This window comes from Epinephelus fuscoguttatus, linkage group LG15, assembly GCF_011397635.1.
Source record: "Epinephelus fuscoguttatus linkage group LG15, E.fuscoguttatus.final_Chr_v1".
In the NCBI taxonomy this organism is placed as follows: Eukaryota; Metazoa; Chordata; class Actinopteri; order Perciformes; family Serranidae; genus Epinephelus; species Epinephelus fuscoguttatus.
The window spans coordinates 24,894,073-24,909,176 of NC_064766.1; the positions used below are offsets into that span (position 1 = coordinate 24,894,073).

Sequence of the window (15,104 nt, forward strand, 5' to 3'; positions counted from 1 at the left end):
TATCAGTCTCAAACTGCAGTTAAACTGTAAGCTAAAATATGTTTATGAAAACATTTTTGGTGAGAAATAGGCAATGCGGGGACTGAATCGTGGTTCATATTTGATCAATGCTGCCTGGTTTTACCCTTTCATATTTTTTTCTTTTATCCTCTGTTTTCCATAATATAGAAAGTAGTATGACACCCACTTCCTGATCACAAACATATTACAACGAAACAGTGAACTAAAATGTAGTGACTAAAATGCTGTAACAGAATTTTGGTGTTTATTTGATCAGCACTGCATATTTTACCGTTTTTAGAGTTTTGTCTGAGTTTGAGAGAGTTTCGGCTCTTGGTCTGCAGAGAAAGAGACAAGGGTGGCCCTGTCTTGATCCACACAGAGAGAGAAAGGGCTGGCTTTCTTTCATGATCTGCTTCTGTACACTTTGTGTCCGTGGCGGCGCTGAGCGTACAAAAATGTAGTTTGAGCAACACTCCAAATGAGCAGTGAGATCTTTGTGCTGGCAACATAGAGAGGAGTTTAACATAGTTAATTTACACATACTACCCACACTGGTATGTTACAAAGCAGATTGAAAAAAAGAAAAGTATCCCGTTAAGTCATTCTGTGCTTTGTATTTGATATTTTTTCTGCCCAAGTTCATGAAAAATTGTACTTTAAATGATACAAAAAGTGACACCGTGCATTGCTCGCACAGTATCAGCAGCAGACTGTAAAAAAAACAACAACGGCGGATTACGTAAGTTGACAAAACCCTCATCAGTTTATTGTCTTTCAGCAAGAAAAAGGTCAGGATCTCACATTGCTTAGCTTCACCCGAGGAGTTTCCTCAATCCCCCAGTGGAGTTATATTTTTATAAGAGGCTGAATCACCCTCCTTCCACAAACCAACCTCAGAAATACATTTTACAGTTTTCTCTGTACAGAGTATCTATTGTCCTCAAACTTGAAAAATGTGCCAAGTTCAACATGGATTCCTTTCCTCTTAAGCTATGTAGGCTGCATGTCATGAAAAACATTCATAGCTCGAGCAATGCCACAGTTCAAGTAATGGAGGCAGGATACTTCCGGACCTCTGGCAGTTCACACAAACATCGGAGGCCACATCATACCGACACCACCAAAGAGAGTGCATTTTTGTGGCAAATGTCAACCTCTCATAACAGCATTACCTTCACCGCCATCATCATCGTCATACATTGCAACAATAGAAATACTGTTGGATTGCACTTTCTTCAAGCTTTCATCTTGTGGCATGTTTATAGAAAAAATATATATAGAATACAAAAAGCTTATACTTCTTTGAGTAACAGAATATAACATACAGTACTTCAGATTATGTTTTGATCAGCACATCAGCAGGTGTACATGAATCGCCCTCCCCTTGCCCAAATGCAATTACCGGACTCAACAGGGATGTAGTTTTGCTCACTATTAAGTGCTTTGGTCAATGGGTATAACATTGAGTATGCTCTTACAATGGTATTCTACAGGATGTTAATGCTACATAATTATCCACTGTATATGAATGTCTGTTAAGAAAGGGGCAAATTGATGCACCACGACTTTTCACATATTCACACGTGGCATTTTCCCCAAAAAATGGTTTGGTCCACCAGACCAGTATGACGGAAACAGCCTGTTTACAGCACCATTTTCCCCCCTCGCAAATGCACTAAGTAGTAGCAACATATTTCTTTCATTCCTGAGCTTTGCAACGGGACATTTTGAGCTCAGAGAAAGATTTTTGTTACAGTGACATAAATAATAGTTTGTAGAGAAATTATTGTCAAGCAAAGAATTATTTAACTTGAGCAACAAAAAACATTTTCGTGCTTCATACACTTGTTACAATATTTCATATTATCCACATAAGGAGTTTTACTCATTTCGCCTCTCAATGCTTTTTGTGAGTGAGCACTAGCTCATTTTTTCTGTTACTCCCAGCATCTCCACTCTGCGCACTCTACTTGACAGAGTGCCACAATGCCAGCCAATCAGAGAGACTGGCTGTTGTGTCTCCAATCTGATTGTTAGTGGTATTAACGGTTACTAGGGGGGTAGGGAAGCACTCGAAGATAAGCAGTCCATCGCCTCCACATGAGTAGTTTATACAGTTTTGGTGAGATAGCTAGCTTTACTACCTTTATTTATACTTTATTAGCTTGCAGCCAAGCTATTTTAGTAGGTTGCTAGCTAGTGTCTGCCATATATGCAGTAGCTAAATAAAAACCAATGACCTTCTCATAGACCTAAGTTGTGATAGAAATGTCTGAGCGTCACAGGCCCGTGATATGACTGGTTTCGCTATCAGGATTTCATCCATTCGGTCTGGTAACATTTGGAAAGTAGAGGAGCTGCAAGATTAAGTCAATTTAATCCCATATAAATTAGAGGAAGGCTAAACTGGAAGTTAGCCGCTCGACCAGCGGACGCCTGTACTGCGTTTGCTCCATGAGCACAATGTTGTGGAATATCTGGTTAATTTTATACAGGGGAGGTCAAACTTTTTTGGCTTCTGGCACCACTTCAAACACTGTATCCAGGTCTAATTATACATCCATGGTTGGCTTCCTTGGTGATTGCCAGCTACACGCCTAAGGCATTATACATGTAGAGCCTGCAACTGTCTCTAATAGCTGATGTAATTTACTAATTACTATGAACAGCCTCGTGACATTGTTAGAAAATGAGATGTAGTATCCTCTGCCAAAGATTGATTTCAATTTACACATTGAGAGGGCAAATGTGAAATGTTAGTGAAAGAGGTTATCGTTGTGTGCTAATGTGGATATTAGCAAACAGGTAAATAAATTCACTGAGGACGCGTGACAAATAATTTCTCTACGAAATATAATTTATGTGTGTCCAAAAACCTATTTTCCCGTGCTAAAAATGTGCAATCACACGCTCAGGAATGCGGCACAAATATAACTCCATAGAAACCAAATATATTTCTAAAACTATTGGTCAAATTTTCAGAACGGAATACACTTTAACTAGGGACATCTCTAGGAACATCAACTCTGGTTGTATAAGTTGAAGTCAAACAAAGGTGCAGCACCTGATGATGTCAGTGAGCAATGTTCTGGTTGTCGACATCCCTACTAGAAAGGTGTCCATTAAACAAACGGCAATAAATGAAGTACAAAAAAAAAAAAAAAAAGCTTAAACAGTCTCTTTGAAAACAAAAAAAAAACCCAAAGCTGACATTCAAGTTCCAGTCCCACTTCAATCTGTGAAATCCCATTCACAAAAGCCGATGGAATCACTGTAGTGCAAAACTTTACACAATGCACCTCGATGCAGTCGTTCTCGCAGGATACAGTAAACATGTCCATTTGTCTCTTTCCATTGGATTACATTTCTGGAGCGGCCGGCGGGAGCCCCGCTGTATGTTTAGGAGTCTGTAAGAGTTTGTGTTCCTCTGCGTGTTGAGAAGGCGTGGCTGCGGCTTTGGCGTGTACTGGATGCGACAGCCGAACATCCAGGGCGTCATTGTGTTGCGCTAAGGAGTGCAGGCGATAGTGCAGGACAAGGTCTTTGAGCGAGCAGTGGGCGTCGTAGGGCTCAGCAAAGCCGTATCCGTGTGGTGTGCTGTAGATCATACAATGCTTCACTTCTTCATTCACACTGAAATAAATGAAGAAAAAAATCACATAAGTCAGTGTCACACAATTACACAATGCGGAATATCCATCTAAAAATTGATCCGACTGCTTTCTAAAATTTTATACTCACACAACAGAGCAGGCGTAGCATCCCTGTTTGCTGCTTTCGCGGATCAGGAACGTTCCGGGTGCTTTACCTTGAAGCATTTCTTCGGCCTGCGTTCGGCTCAGTTCACCAACAAACCAGTTTGTCTCATCCTGATGCGGCAGATTCTTCTCGTCTCCCTTCAACACATATGTGCTGAAAAAACAAGAGTCATATTTTAACACCTCCGTAACAATTCTCTCTTGTTAAAAAGTGCTGTCTTAAAAACTGTTTCCAGAAAGAATTTGTTGAAACTTACTCATCGAGGCTGTCACTCAGTATCCCCAGCCAGTCGTTTATGCGTTTTTGCCGTACGCCTTTGTGATTAAGCCAGCTGCAAGAAGAGGTGTAAAGAAAGGTTTCAATTTAAAATAGAAACTTCACAGAGCAGCTACCGAGATTTTTTCCACAGATGCCACAAACAATATTCTGACAATACACGTACTTGAGGTACAGGTCTCTGATGTTGCGTAGCTGGATGAGGTCAGGCCGCAAGCTGTTTATTTTCCTGTCCGTCTCTCTGTAGTCCTCTACCTGCGTCCTCAAGTCTTCTTCCAGATGGATTTTGCTGTCATAGATCTCCCCGAGACGACACTTCAGCTTCTCATAATTTATCAGAAAACTAACACGGGGAAGGAAAAGAATACAGTTTAATACACTGTTCTACATGCAACCGAATAGAACTACATTTTTTTTGGAACCATGATGCAATGAAGTACCTCTCCAGGTCTTTGTCGGCTCCGTCGGACTGATTGTTCATCTCAAACTCCTCCCCGTAGCGCTCCTGTTCACGACACTGCTCCTCGAAGATCAGCATTGTCTCGTTAAAGGCCTCAATTGCCGTTCTCTTCATCTGGATCTCCTGTGTCACAAAGAATACACCACTAAGAAAAGACTCAGGAGACCGACAACTGTAAATGCTACTGTTTAGAAATGTACTGGTCTTAGCGCAGACCTTAGAGAGCATCGGAATATTTCTACCTGTGATGTCTTTGTGAAGGCTTCATAAAGACGATCAAACTCCTTTGACTTCTCCTGATACTGACAGTGCACTTCCTTGAGCTTTCTTCCGGCCACATCGACGCTGTCCTCTTTCACCTGGAGTAAAAAAATACACTTAAATATGTACAGTTCATAATTTACCATATTTAGCAAAAAACTCTATCATCATTCTTGCAGTGTTAGACTTCTGACCAACTTTTATTTAATCCCAAAACATAAAATAAGGGCACACACTGACCTGCTGGAAGCGGGACACAGGATGTGTGAGCATTAGGTCCAGTGTGGCATTGTATTCCACCAACGGATGGTGCTGATAGTGCCAAATGAGCTCCACCACTGACGTGAACGTGAGGGGGTCCGAGAAGCCGTACTTCCCATCACGGTGGTAAATCTTGATCAGCTTGTTGTGCCCGTCTTTCCTGAGAAACAGTGAAGTGTAATGTAAATAAAATGTCGTTGATATGTGCAGTGCTGCTGTTCTGATTAGATTCTCCCTTTCTTCTTCTTACCTTAATGTCAGCGTAAAGTCTCCTTGCAGCTTTGTGGATGCGTCACGCACCAGAAAGGAGCCGTCAGGCGTGTCTCGGAGCTTCTCGTTGACCTCATCCCTGAGGGAAAACCAGTTAATAGTTACCAGATCTAACAAACCGATACCTTAATGTCAAACAATAAGACAGAGCGATGACATTTTAAAAGTAATTACCTGGTTATGTCTCCCCAATACCATTCAGCGTCCTGTAGCGTATATGTAGGTGGCGAAATGCAGTTGTTGTTCGTGGTGGAGGACACTGGCTTTGTTGACCTGGGAGGGAGAGCTACAAAAGAGGAAGACAGATAAGAAAATGAAATGCAAACGATCAGGATGACAGTTCTTAGAAAGAGATCTGTCGTGGATTGTAGACCATTGATTTGTTGTGAGATCGAGTGGAGCGCTGTAAATGCGACTCCTTCAATATTATGACTCTTGCAATCAAGGATGTGTGCGTGCAAATTTAGGAAATGCACTATTCTGCATGTATGCCAACCCCCCACCACACACACACACACACACACACACACACACACACACACACACTGTCTGTCACACCCTTGCTTGATGAAGCCTGTCAAGATCTGAGGACAAGCCCAGGCATGTTTCCAAGAGATATCACTCGCCAAATCATTACCAAGTGTGGTCAGCACTAAAAAAGGAAATGTGGCAGTTAGTCCTCATGTCTGAGCACTGCCAGTCAACAAATATGAAACATGTTTTCTTTTATTATTCCAGAAATTCTCGGGCCCTTCAGTTGCCTGCAACTCTTTGCAAACTAAGTCCAACTTCTGAAGTTTGCAGCAGCCTCTGGCACTGTCCCCGAAGTGCATAAAGAGGCAATAAATAAACCATAAATTGTATCTTGAGCCTCTTGGACCACCCCTCCCATTTTATAATGATTGCACCGCTTACAGATCCTCTTTAGTTTTCCGTCAACCTTAAAGGAATAAAATCTGGCTGCAGGACTAAGCGTTTTCCCTAAAAATGAAAAAAAGGAGGGCAAACCGCATCAAGAGGAGGTGAAGGGCGATATATTTCACTGCAGGACAAAAGTGCCTTTCATGAGGCAGTTAGGGAGAATACAAGAGCACCCTCAGAGAGGAGAAAATGTGGGTTTCTCCCACCATCCGCTCTCCTCTTTTTCTGACCTTAAAATAAACAAAAGGCAGGTGCAGCAGCACCGTGGCAAGGCACACACACACACACACACACACACACACACACACACACACACACACACAAAAACGCGAAGCTGCGGCTCCTGAACTCAGCAAAATTAAATCTGCACACCTTCCCCCCTTTCTGTCTCGTGCCAAGAAACTCTGCTGGCTTCCAAAACCTACACGCGCACACCAGTACAGACAAGAGGCAAGTAATTTAAGAGTGCAATAATAAAAAATAATATTAAATCAGTCACGCTAGCCTTGCTTTTACACTGTGTCCAATCCAGAAAACACATAAAAACCAAACACAGGAACTGTCACTAAAAACAGTGCAAACCTTGAAAGAACAATACATGGCATCTGTATTGTTCTGATGGTATGTCGCTTTAGGTTCGTATTGTATTGTAATTTATCAACTGTAATAATAATCTTAAAATATGGGGCAATTTAATTAGCTGCAGTCAAATTAAATTAACTAGGTGGTTATTATGTTGTAGAATTAGACATGATAGGAGCGCAATGCAAGCGTTACGCACTGTTACAACCATGTAATAACGCGCAGCTCAGATGACAAATGCAAATAAAAAATGAAGTGTTCGTGAGTTGCCGGAGTTAAGTCATGAGACGAGCTGTCTAGTCTGCTTGCCTCTAGCCTACTTTCAGAGCTAGCACACAAATTAAGCACGGCTGGCTGCAGAGGAGAACAAAGCGGTCGTTTCATGCGGCGCTCATTAACGCACCCTCGACTATATCCCCTTTAAAATGCACCCTTTACACTGTCATACGCCTTTGGTAAATCTTCTGGTTTATAAGGGGGATGCAAAAACCGCCGTGCATTTGCGATCCAAGTTTGTCATATGCGCTGGGACAAAAGAAAAGCCACTGCGCCTGGTCCACCGAAAGGTATTACGTAATTGGCAAGTGAATTGCGCTATGCATGCCTGGGCAATGCCACTGGGGGAGCGCAGCACCGAGGACCTTTCCATTATAACGTCTTTACTAACACCTGCACTGCATTTGTGGGATGACATCTTTATTACAGGCATCAAGCAAGGTGATGGCAGCAAAAGGAGAAAGCAGAATAAAAGGTTTTGTGACCCCCCGCAGATCAGACAATGGCTGCCTTTAACCCTAACTTACCTGGTGGTGCTTGATCCATCTCGATGTAGAATAAACCTTCAGGAGGATAAACCATTCCTGTTTCAAAAGAGTAGTCCAGGTTGGTGTCGTTGTTGTTGCGCGTTTTAATAGCTGAAAAAAAAAAAATGCACGTTTCTTTTGCGGCAAATAGACTTGTTCAGTGCAGTCGCCACGTCCTACATAGATGTGGACAAAAAGGCAACTCCTTCGATTGTGAGTCCAGAAAACGTCCCAAAGTCCAGCTGGATATTCTCAACATATCCTGTCTAACTGGGAGTTATTATCTCAGACACATCGATTGTCAGTCCTTGCTTTCTTTCTTGCTGTGCGGCGGAGCTCTACTTATTTCATCTCGGAAGTGGAGCGACTTTAAAGGGCTGTTCGTAACATCATCTTGGCGCGGCCCTACCCGCTGCTGCAGCTGGGGGTTTCTTTTTCCTGCACAATCCAACGCCACGTAAATCACACCCTGTCAAATGTATATATCGCAGTGAAATGACAGCAAACATGTATAAGTACAAACTACAAAAACAACATTTTTATTTTTTTGATTCCACTCACAGATACCAAGCGTCTGCCATATTGCAACCCCCCTAAAGAGTAATGGTACATTCCAGACCGTTTCATTCAACTCTCCTCAGCTGCACTGTAACAGCTGAAAAATGCCTTGCAGGGCATGAATGGAAAAGAAAAACCTAGTCTATTAGCTTGAATCATCTCATGAAAACACGATCTATCTTATGTTTGTTTTTAACACCCCAGAGTAATAGGAATTAAGGCATTTTCTGCCACCCCAGCCTTGTCCTAATTTACCCAGTGAGCAAATAGGTTGCAATAGAATGACATCATGCAATAGGTTATATGATAATTAACGTGTCTTCAGCTGTTTGGCATCCAGACTCAAACCTCTTTTGTCTGAGACAAAGTAGCCTGCCTATTTGGCACGTGTGCATTATATTCTTGTTGAGCTTGTCAAACACGTTCAGCGGCAACAAACAAAAAAAAAGAGTAACGTAATTATTGCTGCTCTGACATCGTCCTGTTCAAGACACAAAAGGTAATAGCAGGTGTGTTAAAGGAGAACTACACCCATCTTCAAAAGTCAGACAGGTTATTTCCATGGTCTAAGACAGTCCAAAAATATTAGTAAATATGGACAATTCTGACCTAAATCCAAAAACTAGGAAGCTCAAATTTATGATGTCATAGGGTGTAAAATCTGGAGCTGCTCCACTGACAGTGAATTGGGAAAGAGGTTATAGATGACACTCAGAGCACCCAGGGGATTGATCTGAGTATATGGGTACATTCATTTCAGGATCTATAAGACAACAATAGAATAAAGCTCATTTGGGTATAGAAAAAAGAAACACTCTGTGAGATCACAAAATTAGGCTTCACTGTCTGCGGAGCAGCTCCAGACTTTGTACATGATGTCATCACAAGTTTGAGACTTACCTTTCAGGTTTCTGACGTTGAGAGAGAATAGCTCATGTTCACAGTTATTGACTTAACTTTCCTAGGCCATCGAAACAACATATAGAAATCCTTAGATCCTGTCTGCAGGTATACAAATATTTTTGAAAATGGAGATGTTCCATATCCATATCCACCCTCCATTTTCAAAAATAATTCTGCCCATATGACCAAATGCTTGCTGGCGTTAGCTGTCTTTAGCAGTCTACCTCATTACAAAGGTAAAGTGTACAGGCTAATGTTATCTATTGGAGATCTCAGCATTATTGATACCCATAAAATTTAAGGGTGAAAGAGCCAAGTGAGGCGATGGACATGTGAGAGGTTTTCCTTCCAGTCCTCATCAACAACAATCCCATTCTTGAAAGCCTCCCATTATGTGTTGGTTCAACCAGGCCTGAATCTGGTGACACTGAGCTGGAGCGAAAACATTGGGTGCAACAGATGCCTCCATTTGTTCGTGAAGTTGTGCAGCAATACTAAGTTTAAGTGTAAAGTAGTAATTAGACCAAGCAGTCCTTACAAACCAGTCATCCGCCATTGCTCTTGTTTCTGGGGTATGCTCATTACACAAAGCAACAATGGGCATGTGCAAACTGATGAGATTACGTCATGGTTTCCCAAACGCTCCGCTTTACATGTCCAGACAGATACACAGTAACCGGAGTTTTGAAAAATTAAAGAAAATTTGAGCTAAAAAAAGTGACCGAAAACTTCTTTTGCATGTGGACAATAGGCCAAAACGTAGCCGAAAATATCCGTTCACAAAAATATTTGTATATGTCTTGCCAGGGCCTCGATTTAGGTGTTTTCCCCCTTTTAACACCTGTAGACATCAGTGACTTGAAAGTCAGCGTGAGGGTTGAAAGAATGTATTTTATCATGAGACATTCTGCTGTTTCTATCTTCATGTGCTAGAAAGTATCCAGATCACTATCTCCCTAATGCGTTCGTGTCGAATGAATACACGTATTGTTGTTCGTTCGTGACACAGAATGCTGTGCTATAAATTTAAACAACCGAGGCCTCTTCCACCAGCTGACGTTCGTGGCTGCAGGGAGAGTGAAACAAGGCCTGCATGGTCAGAGGTCTGTCTCTGTTGGTGTCCAGGCGTTTATGGCCGGTCCCCTTTTGACCCGAGGACACAGAGTCAGGGAGGTAATTGCCTCCAGCATTCCTTTTTCCCATCAGTAAGACGATTCTTTCCTGTGTCCAGTCAGTGCCCATGAAATGTCCTAAACTAACTGCCACGATGGAGGATATTATGACAAGAGAGCACACATACTTGCCATGGGCGGCTTAGGAGACAATGGGCCCCTGGGCACAGATACGCAAAGGGCCCGACCACCTCTCCTACACAGAAGCAGGACACAAATACTTTGTGGTGGTTTTGTGTCTCTTTGTGGTCATTTTTTGTCTTCTTGCGGTTGTGTTGTGATTCTTTGAGATAATTTTGAGTCATTTTTGGCCGTTTTGTGTCTCTTTGTAGTTGTTTCGGTCTCTTTGAGGTAATTTTCTGTCTCTCTGAGGTAATTTTGTGTCTTTTTTTTGGTCATTTTGTGTCGCTTTGCTGTCATTTTGTGTGTCCTCATGGTTGTTTTGTGTCTCTTTGAGGTCATTTTGTGTCCTCTTATGGTTGTTTTGTATGTCTTTATAGTCATTTTATGTCTCTTTGTGGTTGTTTCGCCCATTTATTTGTAGTTATTTTGTCTCTGTGTGGTCTTTTTGTGTCTCTTGGAGGTAATTTTGTGTCTTCTTGTGGGTTTTTTTGTGTCTTTTTGTAGTCGTTTAGGTGTCCTTGAGGTAATTTTCTGTCTGTCTGAGGTAATTTTCTGTCTTTTTTTGGTCATTTTTTGTTGCTTTGTGGTATCATAGTGTCTCCATGTGGTTGTTTTGCCCATTTTTTGTAGTTGTTTTGTCTCTTTGTAGCCATTTTGTGTCCCTTTGTGGTCATTTTGAGTCTCTTCCTAGTCTGTGCTTGTTGATTTAGGTAACATTTTGCAGGTGAAGACTATTGGCGGCCCTGGCACTTTGGGTCTGTGCAAGGTAGGCCTGTTCTGTAATCCATCCATGATGCATGCTGCACTCCCAGACATGCATGAAACTCGTGTGTGGGCAAGTATGTCAGACAAATACAGAGCTTATTAACATAAAAAAAAACATGCGTATCATTTGCATTCCATATGCAAATGCTGTTTAACTTGCCAAATGGTAGTTGTGGGATGTTGGCAGCTTTCTTTTAGACATTAGATCCACCGTTTGACATGTATGTAATTGCGTGGGTGTGTGTACACATTGGGCGAATGTGCTCACGTGTGTCTGTGTGTATCTGTGGGTGCAACGCATGGGTGTTTGCTTGTGTGCTTTCCATGCGCTCCTACTTTAAGAAGCCCTGAGGCCTGTCACGGCATGTCACTTGGCTGCTGCCCAGCCCCCCCCTCCTCGCCCTGGTGTCAGAAGAGCACAGACTTTGCCCCTTTAACTTCTGGGTCTGACCTCCGTGACACATTTCACTACCACCATCCTCTTAAAACACGACAGCATCGGGGCTCCAGAGACGTCAGTGGGGGGCAGTGAGGCACAGGCATGATGAGCTCCAGTCTCTGAGCCTTGTGTTTGCAATATGTTGCCTCTATGATTAGTACTAGAAAGTGAAATATTTGGGGTCTACTGTGTAATTTGTATCTTAGCCCCATTTGGGTTGTGTGCGTGTAGTGGCCGGGGTGAGTGAGGGCTGACTCGCAGGATAAACCTTTAGGCTTTACACCCCAGATCCAGGCAGTCCTGATGGGATCAGTGAAGGCTAATCGTAAGATTAACGGGATAGGCTGATACTGCAAGCCTGCCAGCTGCCTGCTAGCTGATGTGACTCATCTTGATATTCACTATACCGCAATATGCCACTGGACTGTGGGAGTGCTGGGAAACGCTGCATGAGTTTTAAATTAATAGACAGATGTTCCTCTGTGCTCAATGTAGATAAACAGTTCAACTCTAATTCTGTTAGATTTGCATTTTTGACACTGATCTGACAACTTAGAATGACTACAGAGGGACTATTGTAGGCAGCAAATATTAAGGAGAGTAGGTGTTAAAGATGTTATAGTTTGGTATTTTTTCTGGTCAGGAAAGCAGCGCCAGTAAGAGGCATTTTAAGAGTTCAGGAGAAAGGATTGTTTGTTGTGTCCTTGAGTTTATTAGGTCAAGTGTGGTGCAGCATGTTGTATGTAAACTGTGTGGTGAAATTATGGAGCTTTTATCCCCATATTTAAGAGTGTTAAATGCGTACGTGACAGGCCTCCCGCTGTCATTCACTCAGCCTCACTAAGTCACAACACCCAGAATCAGTGCAGTAATCTCCTGGCTTTTTAGACTAATGCTTGTTTAGACTCTGTCCACTAACTGTGTCAAGGAATATTAGTCTGTTTTCATATTTCCTGTGCAGCGCAATGTAGGACACATTTTATCAGGATTTGTTTTGTTTGTTGTCGGAAAAAGAAAAAGACTCACAGACACAACACGGAGAAACCATGTCAGGAATTAGTTCAGTTCACCAATGTCGGTATCTGTGTCATGGTCTCGCATTGTCGCCCTGGGTGAATTGCACATCTCTCAAATCTTCTGTACTGTAGTGTGCTGCTATTCACGGCCATTGAAGGGATGCATAATGGTCTTGGCAGGGCGTTCGACATTCACCATGGAGAGACTGTGGGGTTTCCCTGATCGGCCGCCAGAACCAGCACACAAAGCACGCAGTAGTCCTGCCAGAGGCAACTCAACTGTGGGCAGAGTGTAGGGCGGCTATGGTCTGGCCCCCAGGACCCTGCCATTGTGGAAATGTAAGTGGGGACAGTGTCTGAACGGCTTGAGTTGGAACAGAAAAACTTTGGATGACCAAAACTATGAGCTTCAAATAGCTGGGCCCTGGGAAACATAGCTTGTTCTTTTAAGGAGGTCAAAGAGAAGCCAAAAAGAGGAAAAAAAAACAGAAAACCAATGTTTGGTGGATGTCAAATTTGAGGCTACCGTTACTATAGACATCAGCAAAACTGACATACCATTTTTCCAAACGCTCCGGTGTCTGTCTGCCTCTCTGTCTGTCAAGTTCGGCCCTCTCCCTCTCTGTCTCTGTCCCCTGCATTAGCACCCAGTGGTCATACCCAACACTCATCATCTGTCACTCCATTCTGCCAGAGCCTAATCTTACTAACAGAGGTGACAACTGAGGTACTCGTGGCATGCCACCACACACAACGTTTACCAGCTGAGTGTCTGAGTTATGCCTAGGATGATGATCCTGTGGTATCAGCGGTCTCTCCGGAGGCCTTTCCCACCTCGCTGCTAAAGTGGCACACCAAATAAAGGCCTGACTGTGACCGTTAGTGGAATACATCCACACGATGCTGCCAGTTTTTCAGTCCTTACACCATTAGGTATAGGGGTGTTAATCACTAGTTTCATCAGGATACAAGATTATATCACTTCTTTGGACAACAATACATCATTTGCAGATATCACAAAGTCTGCCATGATATCATTTTGATTTGGTGAAATTCAGGGGCCTGTGATCGACATGAGCCAATATCACATGCCCATTTATCACAGTCAGTTAAGGAAGGTAAGGTAAGGTAAGGTAAACTTTATTGTCCCCTAAGAGAAATTCATCTTGGGCACAGTGCTACATTTCATTGCTTCACAGGACAAGATAAAAACATCATCACAGGGACACATCATCACAATGACAGTTCTATCACATAAAACAGACATGGATTACATTTGCACATGCACGTTGCTCGTTGCTCTATTGCACTAGTTTCTAACATTGTTCAACAGCTTAATGGAGGCTGGAACAAATGATAATTTGAGGTGGTTTGTTTTGCACTTTGGTATACGAAATCTTCTTCCTGATGGGAGAAGTTGGTATTCAGAGGACAGTGAGTGAGTAAAGTCTGAAGAGATTTTTGTTGCTTGTTTCATGACCGACTGATTATACAGATTCTCTATGGACTCATATTGTCTCATACCTATTATCTTCATTGCTGTTTTGTGCATATTGGCCAACCTGTTTTTCAGTTGCACTGATAGGTTGCCATACCAGGCTGTGATTCCATATCTGATGAGGCTCTCTAAAATAGCTCTGTAAAAAATCAGCATGATCTGCTTGCTAACCCCGTACAGCCTCAGTCGTCTCAAAAAATACAGTCTCTGCTGCAGTTTGTTGCACAAGTTGTCAATGTGTGCTTTCCAGCAAAGAAGGTTATCAATATGGATCCCTAAGTATCTGTATGTGGCCACTTGATTAATAGTCTGGTCTTTAATTACCACTGGCTTGTGTGTAGTCACTTGCCTCGGGTCAAGAACCATCTCTTGTGTCTTTGACACGTTTAAAACCAGATGGTTTTTGTCACACCACTTAATGAGGGTGTTGATCTCATCGTGATATGCAAAAGAGTCCATGTCCTTCTGCAAATTTAAAAATAAAATAAGGAAGAAGCTGGCACCCCCTGTCTTTTTTTTACTTTTGGCCATAAAAGATAAAAACAGCACCTAAATAAATGTTAATAATTGTAAGCGGTTAAGTGCAGTAAAGTTTGACTCCACTTACACACATAAAACGGCACATGGCATAACTTAACCTTCAGCGCTCTCTGCCACAAAGCCCTTTCTGGAAGAAATATTTTCACTTTAACCCAAACCATCATCTTGTTCCTGAAACTTCAGGACTATGTGGCTTAAAGCCCTGAAGGCAAACTTCTCCCAACAGCCACAAAACATGGATTAATAATAACAAGATCATTTAACAAAGTATAAATTCAGCTTAATAATAAGTGTCAAGATTCACAGACAAAACGTTTGTTTTTGCTAGTCACCCATTACTCGCTTAAGCATTCTTACATTGCGTAAATTTGCCTAGCAGCTAGCAGACTTTTCATCTGCTCATAGCATAACAAATTGTATATTATTTATACTTTTTGTACTCACTGTTGGTTTAAATCACTGCATCTCCTGATTTCAGCCTGCATGCACGTTAA

At 42.2% G+C, this 15,104-nt stretch overlaps 2 protein-coding genes across 3 annotated transcripts in view; one reads left to right on the plus strand and one right to left on the minus strand.

The window, feature by feature from the left end:
* The window catches only part of sgip1b (SH3GL interacting endocytic adaptor 1b), a 79,278-nt gene that overhangs the window by 3,523 nt on the left and 60,651 nt on the right, over positions 1 to 15,104 (plus strand). The window lies entirely within an intron of this gene.
* On the minus strand, positions 744 to 7,960 carry LOC125902071 (phosphatidylinositol 3-kinase regulatory subunit gamma-like). 2 transcript variants are annotated; one of them, XM_049598181.1, is made up of 10 exons: positions 7,597 to 7,960; positions 5,465 to 5,576; positions 5,271 to 5,369; positions 5,000 to 5,180; positions 4,741 to 4,857; positions 4,479 to 4,618; positions 4,205 to 4,381; positions 4,019 to 4,093; positions 3,745 to 3,915; positions 744 to 3,636 (listed from the first exon to the last, which is right to left on the minus strand). In XM_049598181.1, exons 1-10 carry the CDS (start codon positions 7,649 to 7,651, stop codon positions 3,363 to 3,365), a joined length of 1,401 nt encoding a protein of 466 aa, XP_049454138.1. In that variant the 5' UTR covers positions 7,652 to 7,960; the 3' UTR covers positions 744 to 3,362. The 2 variants fall into 2 exon arrangements, with proteins under 2 accessions (XP_049454138.1, XP_049454137.1); XM_049598180.1 differs by having other exon boundaries at positions 4,479 to 4,621; positions 7,597 to 7,959.